At 43.3% G+C, this 12,994-nt stretch overlaps 1 protein-coding gene across 6 annotated transcripts in view; it reads left to right on the forward strand.

Annotated features, from left to right (window-relative positions):
• The first annotated feature begins 6,710 nt into the window (after nt 1-6,710).
• The window catches only part of LOC138630527 (unconventional myosin-Ic-like), a 65,879-nt gene continuing 59,595 nt past the window's right edge, over nt 6,711-12,994 (forward strand). For 4 of the 6 annotated variants that reach the window (XM_069717768.1, XM_069716132.1, XM_069715343.1 and 1 more), the window contains exon 1: nt 6,713-6,974. In XM_069717768.1, the coding sequence (XP_069573869.1) occupies nt 6,885-6,974 (90 nt within the window). In that variant the 5' untranslated portion in view covers nt 6,713-6,884. Of the gene's footprint in view, nt 6,975-10,649; nt 11,055-12,994 lie in introns of those variants that run through there. The other 2 variants (XM_069718607.1, XM_069720238.1) reach the window with 2 other exon arrangements.

Raw genomic sequence — 12,994 nt, forward strand, 5'->3', positions numbered from 1 at the left:
TCACGCACAAGAAACCTCTGGCTAATGGCTTCACACTGTTGTTGCTGAAGGAGGTGTTTAGCTGATGAGCGGTGCAGAGGATCAACCCCGGGATGACGAGACACCAGAAGTGACAGTGGAGTCGTCGCTTTTCTACCTCGGGACACAAGTAGCATTTTAAAAAATATAAACACTGACGCGTCGTTGCCAAATTAACTGTGACACCGAAAGGAAATTATCACCAGACGATGGGGCCGTTGTTAAGATGACTGGGAGCATAAATTAGATTTTAAAAACATCTGCAGCTGAGCCCCCTGCTGTGACAATGTGGCAATTCCCATCAAGTGCGGTTCACACACTACACGTCAGGTCCTGTAACTTCCATCAAACATAAAGACGAAACACTTCAGAGATTTTGTAATTCAGGACCTCAGGTTTCCTTATGGTAAGGACAAAATGAAAAAAAAGAAAAAAGAAAAACGGTGTCTTCGGGGGCCAGCCGTGCCTTGGTGAAGCTGTTCACCAGTAAGAGTTTGAAACTAGAGATACATGATGGTTTAGTGGTGATTTAGTTACTCAGCACTTCATAACATAGTTCCACGTAGTTTATAGTAGAAATTTCATGTTGAAGTTTGTATGACCATAAGAAAAATGAGCTGGTCATCTCAGGGCAGGTTGTGCTCAGTTGTTCATGAGGTTTATGTAGTTACTCACTCACTTTATAGCAACTAGTATTTGGCACAAAAATCAACTTCCAGTTGAACATTATGTGTAACGCTACAAAGAACTCAAATGTTTGCAGTTCTCTTGAGCTCCTCATGTTTGCCCTGTTAAAGTTACACTGTTGATACAAATAAACACTTCCTGTAAAAATATTAGCTTTCTTTCACATTTCAGTCGACAGTAACTCTTCATCTCTTAAATAGGATTTTATCGTGAAGCATTTGCAGGAACTTCATTTTGTGACAATGACGCTTTCGATGATCAATTTAAAACAACTGATGAAAATCCTATGATCATATTGTTTGATTTATTAAATTAAAATGACGGAAATACACGTTGACACTCGCTGGTACTTAAACAAAGAGCACTACACTTCTTATTTTACAAATTACGAAACAGGTTTTATTAAGAGTTTGAAACAGCTGTTTTTCAAATGTAGGCTCATAAATAAATATGTAGACAAAACCAAAAGTGAGGATTTAATAAAAGGATACGAAAGTAATTCATTAAAAGCAACAATAAGCTAAATGATGTGCAGCAGTTGTGTATTGCTGCTGACTGCTGCTCAGTCAGGTCGTGCTGCAGATCTCCTTCGTCGGTCAGTAAACTGTCACACAAGCACATCTTCACGAGCCCCTCGGGGATGCGTCGACGAGGCTTCTCCTCCCGTGAGCTGCCTGTTGTAACACGAAACCTCAAGAGGGCAGCAAGTCGCAGCTAATCTCACAACACATCACTCGTCCTGAAAGAATTTCCACATTTCCACAGTGGATGTGCTGCAAACACAACAAAAGAGTGCCCAGTCTCGACTTTCCATTCGCTGCGTTTGAGGACTCCTGTTCTCCGGAGGGTTTGTTTTGGTTGGAGGGCCGGCGGCTCCCTCCTCTACATCTGCAGCCTCATCGGCTTCCTCCGCCTTCCTGTGGAAACTGGAAACTGGCTCGGTGTTGTGTTGTCAGAGCTCGCAGAGTGGGACCTGTGGGAACAAACGTCCATGAAATATTATGAACTTCCTCCTCTGCTGCAGAGACAGCAGTTATAAATAGCCGGGGGCTTATTTTCAGGCGACTTTACTCAGGCCGATGGTCTGATCTGGTCCCGGGCCGAGCCTCCCTGTGGGATCTGGTTACAAACAGCACAAATATACTGCAGAGCAGGATGAGCCTGTGACCTGCAGCTCTGCAGTCCTGCCCGGCGCCCTTCAGCTTCCCCTGCGGTGCTCCGTGTCCATGCAACACATGAGAAGAGTGTGTGTGACGGCGTACGATGAGCACACTGTCGTCTCTCTCACACACACAGGACTGATCCCTGGAAATGTGAGTGGGATCAACCAATCACATCATCATAGACGAGGATGACGACGGTTGTGGCTGAACTAAAAAAAAACAAAAAAACATCATTGTTCTGAATGTGTTTATTTAAAATGGATCTTATTTGACAGTGTTGATTATATAAAAGTGAAATAGATTTGTAATACAACTGAACTGTCATTGTTTATCTTCAGACTATTCAACAAACAGGCTGGACATTTTAACCATTTATAGTCTTTTCTAATCTCTCTTTATCTCGTAGTTTTATCTATATATGTTATTATTATCATCTATTATATCAATCCATATTTTTCCATCTGGTATGTCAATGATTTTGCTTTTTCAAAAAGTTATCTTTAACTGCTATTTCTTATATTTCTACTGTTCATACGTTAATCTGTTTCAGTCATTTATCCGTTACTTCACTGTGTATTTTCAACATTTATCATTACTTTTAACTGTTGATTTTTTTTCATGGCACACAATGTTCAGGTGTTGATAACTATTTCAACCATTTATCCATAATTAGCCATGTTCTGTATTTTAAACATAAAACACTGTGTCCCAATACTGTTGGCTCTAACTAGTCTAACCTTGTTTGGTGTTGTGCAACACTTTGGGGAAGTTTTGACTTTTATATAACTTTTGTTTGTAAACTTATTATTTTTTATTCTCTCCACTTTGCCACTGGTCATGCAGGAAACGTGGAATTATATATATATATATGTATATATATGTACATATATATATAGATATAGATATAGATATATATATAGATATAGATATATATTATATATATATTTTTAAACTTTTTTTTAATTAGTTTGAGCAAGTCTATCTTTCCACTTGCTCCCTGGAGAAGCAGCCAACCTCTTCAAATGAAGATGTCTAATTAAACGACAGAAAAATACTAAACAAATGACCCTAAATGCAGCCATCATGACTAAATACAGCAATATGTCAATAAAATAACTAACAACACAGACTTGGTGCAGGAGATATGAAACATAAATTATCATTATTATTTCTAGTCATCAAACCCAAAGATGACGATTATCACAGCCTCTTCTTTTTGTTATCACAGCTGGTGGTGAGCCGGATGAATCTCTGACAGGACCTGCGTGATGTCTCGTCGTGACTCACCTTCAGTCGGTGGAAGCGCAGGAAACACACGGTGACACGCAGAAGTAGCGACAATATCCCTTTGTGATGCAGCATTAAGATGAAAAAAAAAAAACGAGCGGCATCTGATCTGCCTTTCACTGCAGTTAACCACCTAAGATGTATCTCCATGGCAACAGAGAAGAAATCAAAGGAAGTGTATTCTCAGCAGTATGAAAACGGATGTGATGATCTGGGCAGGAAAATAGGAAAACAAGTGCTTTCACAACCTGTGACGTGGACTTACAATATCAATTTCAGTCTTTTATCCTGTCCTGATGCTTTTAAAGGCATCGAGTTTGTTTTTAGCAGATATAAAAGAAAACCGGTTGGTAGGTAGGTAGGTAGGTATATACTTTATTAATCCCCGAGGGGAAATTTTTTTCGCCACAGCAGCATACATACAGGAGCAATAATAGAAACAATAGAATAAAATAATAATAGAATAGAATAATATAATAGAAAAGCAATAAAATATAAATATAAAATGCACAGTACATACAGTATATATACAGTACATTAAATATCTATATATATTATAACACAGAATTTCTACCTTCTTACTTCACTGCAAATAATCTCTGTGTTGTTTCATTTCACTGTAATTCTACATTCAGCAACAACAGTGTGTTCATCTCAGAAGTCACTCACAGACTGTGTTCTTATTACGAACTGGTCCGAGACCGTGTGTGTGTGTGTGTGTGTGTGTGTGTGTGTGTGTGTGTGTGTGTGTGTGTGTGTGTGTGTGTGTGTGTGTGTGTGTGCGTGTCAAGGCCACTGGTTTCCTGTTGATGCCAGGCTGTCAGGAATGCCTCCAGCTGGGGTCAAAGGTCGAAGGATGTGTGTCTCTGTCACTTCCCCTCTCTCAACTACAGTCTGAGATGCCCTCCACACGAAACACAAATCTTGTGCCGCACTCACGCTCAAATAACGAAGTATGGACAGAGAGGCTTTTTGACTATTTATTGAAACATATTAGCGTCGCAGTCGGCCCAAGAACAAAGCATTGAGGGAAACACAACCGTTGCAGAGGAGCCACACGGTGTCAAGATTTAACTTTTGACTGCAGTCACTCAACCATGAAACATCGGATGTGGCTCGGAGATCCCAGATTACACGGTTCGCTCAAATCTCACCGCAAATTATGAGGAATACAGAAAATTGCATAATGAGCGGAAGAAAACTGGATATGTGTCTCGCAGTGGAGGCGGTGAGTGAGGAGGAACGCGGGGAGGCATGCGACGGGTCAGGGAGGTCATCTCAGCGCCGTGTGTTTGTCTATCACTGAGAAGATGTTTATGTTGTTCTGTCTTTCAGACAGCGATGTACGACTGCCGTGTCACATTGTAGCCCATCACCCTGGAAACCAACCCTTTGTCAACATGGTGTGTGTGTGTGTGTGTGTGTGTGTGTGTGTGTGTGTGTGTGTGTGTGTGTGTGTGTGTGTGTGTGTGTGTGTGTGTGTGTGTGTGTGTGTGTGTGTGTTTTGAGTGTCCCTGGAGACGGGAAGTGTTTCGCTATACGAGAGCACGAGTCCTCCTATTTGTTTTTAGAGATCGTGCGGTGCGAATCGTGTCTCTTGCTTGAACATCCTCAGGGAAGCACAAGTGGGTTCCGTCACGCCGCGCAAACACACACACACACACACACACACACACACACACACACACACACACACACACACACACACACACACACACACACACACACACACACACATACGTTACACACACTCAATCTACTGGGTGGGTACTGGGAATGTCTGAGGCAGGATGCTTCGAGGAAGAAACCCTCTTCAGGCCAGCCATCTGTGTGTGTGTGTGCGTGTGTGCGTGTGTGTGTGTGTGTGTGTGTGCGTGTGTGTGATGTTAAAGTTGTGACCGGAGCCATCAATTATCTGATAGGAGCAGAGGAAAAACAAGAAGTTGAACTGGAAGCGGATATTTAAAAGAGGGTGGAAAGATTTTGGATGAGCTGAGCTGATTTCTTTTTTAAATGCTAATTAAAATAAATAAATATCCACAGCTAAAAAAAATGGATAATTCAATGAAATTACTAACTATAGCATACATGGTTGTAATACTGAGTGAAAAGTAATGGATAAATGCTTAAAAAAAAAAATAGTTAAATAGCTTGCTAATGGATAAAAAAGTGAAGAAGATAGAAGTGAGTAAATAAAATGTTTAGTGGATAAATGATTGAAATAGCTCAAAGTAAATTATTCTATGAGCTGAAAGATAAGTAAACTGTTAAATGATAGCTGAGTAAAGGTGAAAGGGTGGAAATTATTGCCCAAAGTAATAAATGAATGATTAAAGTTGATGAAAGCGAGATAAAAGAAAAAGATAAATGGTTGAAATTAGAGCTAAAAGTTGTGGATAAATGAATTAACTACTAACATTAAATGATTCAAATAGATGAACGGTTGAAACGCTCACTCAAAGATGCTAAATTGTTGAAATGTTAGTAAAAGTTAAAGGTATCCTAAAAGGTCCAAATTGTAGAGGCTAAATAAAATAATGATTGAAATGCTGGCTGAAGTAAAATAGTAATTTGTTGAACTCTCAGCTGAAGTTAAGGGACAGTTGGTTGAAATAAAAGCAATTTATAAAAGTTGAAATAAACTAAAACTAAAGGGTGAATGGTTGAAATGAATGTCTCAAAATAATAACATAAACGAAGTGCATAAATTGTTGGAATAATTAGCCACATGTGTGGATAAAGGATCAAAAATATGTACGTTTCAGCAAAACCCCTGTGGCTCCAGGCAGAAGGCTACAACTGCAAACTAAAACCTAATTAAATATTGAAACTTCAACTGAATGAAAAAGAAAATATTGTAAACCCACCTTTATAAAATGAGTGTTTGATGACGTTCCATTTAAAATAAATTCAAATGAAAAGTGAACATACGAGTGGATTCACTGAAGGGGTAAAGAAATGTTGGCACCCGCTGACCTACGCTGCTCCCTTTATTAGAAAAAAAAACACTTACAGTTTCTTCATTGGAGGTACAAATGTGTTTACCACACACACACACACACACACACACACACACACACACACACACACACACACACACACACACACACACACACACACACACACACACACACACACACACACACACACACACACACACACACACACTCTCTCTTTCTCTCTCCTGTAAGACAAAAGACATATCCTCTGCATGTGACATCCACCTCGAGTCCGGCTCGGCTCCATATCCTCCCCGTGATCCCTCGCCCAGAGAGGAAACATCCTGTGGCTGCCGGCCTCACTGTGACTTTCTGCTCTGCAACAGGTAACAACCCCAGATCTCAGCGCCGACGCTGAGCACCTCCAATCACTGCTTTCCTCTCGCTGATCCTCGTGTCAGGAAGTGATATTTCTCTGTCAGGTAAGCGCTCCCGCTCCCACGATATCTGCAGAGAGATCCTATGATCTACGTGCATGTATCTCTGACGGGAGCCAAGATTTCCGACAGTTGCGTTTTTTTTTTTTTTTTTTTTTTGCTTTTCAGGCATTTCTCGGGATGGTTTTCTAGGCGCGTTCTTTTTCTGAGGATTTTCCAACTAAACCTGAGGGAAGAGCTGATATAGTTTTGCTTTGACACTCTTGACAAAGTTGGAGAGAGGAACAGCGAGCAGAACACAAGACGGGATCGCTTTGAGAGACGGTGAAGGAACAGAGGACAAAACAACAACGATGATGGAACTGAGGATCCAGCTGATCCCGACGGGGGAGATCATCTTTTCTCCGGGGATGAATGGAGACAAGTACTGCCACGGCTGCAAGGTCAGTTCACACACTGAGGCCTGATCTGGAGTCAGATTGTTCCACTCGTCCTTCATTCCAGTGGCTTTTACGAGAGTGGGTAGAAACGGATGCTGACACGGCTCTAAGGTTACCGGGTTCATCTCCCACAGGGCTCACGTGGAGAAACATTTACATATTTTGAGAACTGTAAATTGCCTCAAAATACACTGTCTGTCAAGTAAATTGCGCTGATAAATCAAAACGTCTGTGGTTAGTAAATAAGTTTAAATCCAGTTTGGCTCTGAGCCGTGCTCTCAGAATTTTTAAGCGTAGTTAATTACAAATGTCAAAACAGGCTGCCTCTGTAATTTCTGGACGTTTTTTTCAGACATTTGAACTGCGTAACAACAAGAATCATGCTGTGGAGCGCGCTTTAGAGTCAAGGAGAACCTTCAGTGAAGAGTTCACAGTACTTTAAGTATCACAGTGTCTACTGTGAAACATCCTTTTGGTGATGAACAGCAGACGTCGTCAGATTGAGTATAAATTGTTTGTCTGTGGTGAATTTTCCGAGTCCCACTCATGACTGAACAAACACAACTTAACGTTACAGCGAAATAGTTTTATTGCAGAAACATGCAACACACCGGCTGTGAAAGTCAAGTTCGGTCCCACATGACTACTTATGCGGGACATCGTTGTGGGTCAATATTTGTGTTGGAGTAGAAGCAGATATAATGATTTCCACTGGAGCCCCAGTAGAACAGATCCCTGTGCAGTCACACGGAGTCTGTGGAGAGCAGATATAATCAATATATTATGTTAACGTTGTACTGAATATTGTGGGAAACAAGTGATGAACCAGATTGTGAAGTTCCTTTCACCTTTCACAATCTTTGAAATCGTTTTTGCCTGCGAGGCCCAAACTTTTCCTGCTGAGGTTGACTCTCACCAGTGTTGCCGTTTTCAGTAAAAACAAAAGCACTCGAAACCCACCGAACACTACGAGTACCCGGATAAAGTTACTGCAGCATTTAACAGGTTCAAAAACAAACAAACAGGTTTTTCTAACAGACGTTGGTGGGGACCAAAAGTGGAGCAAAAAATGGTGGTGAACAATGGAGCTGCCTTCATCAGGTGTTTGTAAATGACTCCACACGAATGTGAACTGGTTTCCATCTCTGCTGCTGGATCTACTAATGAGCAACTGATTCCCAACATGTTTGTCACATCATGTTTACAGCTTGTTTGTGCTGCACCCAGGTGGCCAAAAAAAAGAAGAGAAAAATAGTTATCACAGGTTTACGGGATTTAAGGCATTTTGTCCAGATTAGCAGGCCAGCTAGCCTGAAAGTGATTCCCACATGAGGAGCATCGATTGAAATCTGAAGTACAGGAGTTCTGGGAAATGTTGAGAACGGATGGTGGAAAGAAAAAAAGAAAACAACACTTTGTGAAAGATATTTTTTAAAAGTCAGCCACTTTCTGCTCAGATGAACAGTTGTATAACGTGACTTTAGACTTCGTTCTTCGTCGCTACATGTGTTTATGACAGAAATCCTGCATTACAAACTGGGAACACAGTTCTTCGCCTACGTCTTATTTAGATCATTAACTTCCTGAAGGTACAACGATGAATCGGCCTGAAGTAGCCCTTCAAAGTCAGGATTACACCGATTCAGAAATGTGTAAATGTTGGTGTCCTGTTAGGATCTTCTTGTCTGAGCCTGAAGCTGCTGAAGCTCAGTGTTGTTTCCATGCAGGCATTTTGACATGTGTTGCATCATGTATCTGCTGAGCTTATGCAGGAGGGCAGTAATAAGGGCAGCTGAAGTTCAGTGTCTATATGTACAGCATCTAAGGAATGAAGGGAGTGAGCTCTTTAAAATCAATCCTCCCGTGGTAGAAGGCACCATTTGGTACAGTTACAAGCTGGGCTGACCCGGGATGTGGAGTTACATTATGAGGACTGTGGCTGGTTAACGCAGCCTGCTGTGTGCTGGTCGGTGATGATCGAGGAGGTGAGGAATGTACTGCAGCCTGGACGGGAGGAAACGACAAAGACATTCCAACTTCGTTTGTTCCCCTTCCCACATTCCTCTAAGGTCACATCAGCCTACGTCTCTGGGTGCATGTGAAAGGTGTGTTGAGGGCCCCTGACGCTGCTTGCTCAGCTATCAAAAAACCTTCTCACATTAACTGTGCGATCACATAGGATCGCTGTGACGGATTCAGTTTCCAAATACATTTGGAAACAAATTGTAGTCCTGTGAAGTTTTGTTAAATTAAACCACAACAATACGTTGTTAACTTGACTCTGGAACAAACAAAAAGATTTAGTGTGTGGTTAAGATGTGGCAGTGTTTGATGATTTTCCCTCACAGGGTCAGATCTGAAGTTGTGGAGTCGGTGTCACGACCAACCTTTCTGTCTAACATTGCCTTGTCAACAGGATATATAACCTGCAGTGTGTGTGTGTGTGTGTGTGTGTGTGTGTGTGTGTGTGTCAGTGAATGCCAGTGGTTGTGGGTTCCTGAATCGATCACTCCCCCCTCTGGCAGTGCAGCCATATTGCAGTCCAGCTCTGGCATCGGCACCCAGCTGTCCAGACGGTCGAGGTCACCTTCACATGAGCACAGCACACGTTGCGTAACTGCAGTAATATCTGGAACAATACCCGAGCTGTTTACAAGTACACAGGACCGTCAGGATGTCACGTGAGAGACTCATGTAAACTACCACCGGCATCGATGAGGGTCAAACAAATAGTTTAGGATTACTTGTCGGCTAACTGGTATTTTTAGACTTAAAAAAAAAAAAAAAAAAAAAAAAAATCCCTATTGAATGTAGTATCTATGAAGCCAACCAATGAGTAAAGAGCTCAGCACAAAAACAACATGGGAAATAAAACTGAACGAAGAAAATATGAAAAATCAAACCTATTCAAAACGTTTGGGGTGAAGGAAAGTTTGATTTGTCGCCTGTTTCCATGAGTTGACATGAGGGAGGAGGCCGGACTGTGCGCTGCCGGGAGGAGCTGCGCAGTGACGGCTCCGAGGTGCAATGGCGCCTGTTTTGACGGCAGAGGGTACGAGAACTCTTTGAAACGGATGTTGCGAGAGCAGCTTGGCGCAAACGCTTGAACTTCGTCACGACTCTGTGGTGTAATTAGTGGCTGAAAGGCGCTGGGTCCACCCTTCATGGGAGATACACATCAGCCCACAGCGGCTGCGCCGAACTCCATTCAAATATAGTTTGTTTTCTGTCCGCGCTCACCGTTGGCTCCCTGCTGTTCACCACACACACATACAAGTTGTCCAAGTTGAAAGTTTGACTTTAACAAGTGTTGGTGGATGCCGTTTTATAATCCTGGTGTTTTAAAAAAACAATTTTTACTCATTTATTCAGGGATTTCACTTGTGTGCAGACACGCAATACGAAATAAATGTCTCCATTTCCAATCAAGTTTGGTGTTGCCGCGTAAAGAGAAAAGGAGTCTGTATGTTAGTCCACGTGCCCGCCAGCTGCATTTTGTCTACTAACCAAGAAGACAAGTAAAGTGTGTTTACAGGGGAAACAGACGGCTTGGCTGAAGTGAACTATCCGTCATGCAGGAGAGTGGGTGGGTTTCTGATGAACTTCCTGGTAGTATGGGGCTGTTCTGCCCTTAAATGAAAGACAAGGAAGGAGGGAGGGGGGGTGTTACCACACCACTCCCACCGGGTTCAGGGGAACCAACACAACTACAAACTTCTTTCATAGCAACACCGTCAAATATCATTTCACCGCCGTTTTTTATTTAATTTATTTAAAATTTAATAATGAGCGGTGTCTGCCAGAGGAGGTGAAGCCCTCCGCTGAGGCTGCAGTCTGGGAGAAAGTGGTGGAGGTGGTGACGGAGGTGACGGAGCCCACAGCGGGAGCGCTGGACTGTGGTTGGGAGCGGTGGGAGGGTCAGGAGAAACCCGGCGTTACCTACTGACGAGACACTGACTCCAGTGGGCTGACACTCACACGGAGGAGAGGAGAGGAGAGGAGGGCCTGAGCTGCACGTCTCCAGCGGGCTGTCCGGACGCTCGAGGTCAGAGAACAGCAGCGCACCGTTTCGGCTGTTTTAAGGTACGTTTCGCGCAAACGCTCATTTCGCCGCGCTTTCTTTAAAACACTCGGGTTTTCCACGGAGGACGAACTTTCGTCGGGCTCTTTTGTCATGACAGGAGTGTTGTGTTCGTTGCCGCTGTAACATTTGGGCAGTTTTGTGCTTCGTGATTTGTGACCTCGCAGCATGCTTGAGTGAGTGGGTTGAACGCGCTCGTGCGTGCCATATGGAAAACAAACCAAACCCCCCCCCCCCCCCCCCCAAACGCAGATCAGAAATGTGCCGTTTTAACGCGGCGCAGCCTGCTGGTCGCCGATTTTTAACCCATGAAACATACAAGACTACGGACAAAACAGCTGGAGCCGCAGTCCAGTTCTGCATTTTCCCAAAATGCCATTTGTTTTGATTACTATAGCAATATGTCCGCGTGTACACTCAACTGTTCCAGAGTCCCTCTACGAAGTGTCCACACGGCACCGTGAGCGAACCCAGCTTCGCGCTGAAGTTGAAAACTTAAGTTTAAATATGTACTGTTAGTGTCTCATACGTATGCCGGTTTAAATAGTGAATGCTATCTGGGATTTCTACGAGTGCTCTCCTCGTGTTTTCGTTGACCAAGTACGCAAAGCAAAAGAGATCCAATTTTAGGCCAGTTTTTAAATGAAGTTTGGTGTGACGCTTTTCTGTGTCAGCGATCAGAGACTTGTATCGTCTGTGAATCGGCCGAGTGACAAGTGAAGGCAGTGCTGTCCACTTCCAGCGATGAACTGATTTGGCTTGTGGCCCACAACATCAAATCCCTCCGGTTGGGAGTGTCTTTTTATAGGCGGCAGACAGACACGCGGATTACCTCACAGCACGTCTCACCTGAGGACGAGATGTCTCCTTCACGGGAGGGAGTGGAGTATTTGCAAGATAATCATTATTGTAGTCCTCTAAATGAATGGCCTGCAACCACCTCCCACCACTGACTTGAAGACCGGTTTGCCCTGAAATCACCTCATCTTTATTCAATGTTGGTCAGATGGCTTTATAAATGCAAGTAAATATGATTTTGCAAAGGAAAGAATGTGACTGAACCGACTTCCTACCACTCCTTACTGGTCCTTTAAAAGACTGCTGTGAAGTTGCCAGTTGCTGGCTGGACTTCAGCTGTCTGGCTCTAGCTGAGAAAGTGGCTCTGCAGGTGATGTCTTTGTCAACAAGTCAGCCCACCTGTTAATGTGTGTGTGGTTCGTAAATGAGCACCTGGTGTTTACAGAAATGCAACCTGTTTATGCCCAAACTTTTTAAAGGAAGTTGTATCCGATAATTAAAAGAATCCTGTTGCATTGACATTATTTTGCGGTCCTACCAGTTTTAACTGGTCTTCAGATTTTGTCCTTGGTTAAATGGCCTCTTTTGGGGTTCATAAACTGTCTGGCCTTCATCCTGATGAAGAGTGAGGCAGATTACCCATCCAACAGGGCGAGGAAGGCGAAATAGCCTCCTGCTGCACATTAGAAAGAAAGATGCACACGAAGACTGAAACCAGAAGTGTGGAGTAATGAGTCAGCACGGACGGATCGTCCTCGGGGTCAAGCTCCTTAGAGCAGCTGACCTATTGCTTAAAGGTCACCTGGAGGTCAGGACCTCCCAGCGTCCTCTGGCTGCCTGCAGCTGCCGCTCAGTCGGCTGTCACTCGCCTGTAAGTTTGATATAAGCTGCTTTAAATGACAGCTTGTTATTGGAGATGATTGGCTTTGAAGCGGGGCTGTGTGGAGCCGCAGCCGCGTCGCATTGACCTCTAGTGTTCACCTATATTGTACGGGACTAATTTAAGAACGTCTGCACATCGCAGGATACTCGTCGGGCATAGTCTGCTCCGTTATCCAACTTGGCACAAAACACGCGTCGATATGCTGCTGTCAATACATGTTTCCAAACAAATTCCCCCCTGGTTGTGTATTCCCCGATGGGA

This window comes from Brachyistius frenatus, unplaced genomic scaffold (assembly GCF_029030835.1).
Source record: "Brachyistius frenatus isolate BFR_SWC_R1_liver_20210118 unplaced genomic scaffold, ASM2903083v1 Contig_1, whole genome shotgun sequence".
NCBI lineage: Eukaryota > Metazoa > Chordata > Actinopteri > Embiotocidae > Brachyistius > Brachyistius frenatus.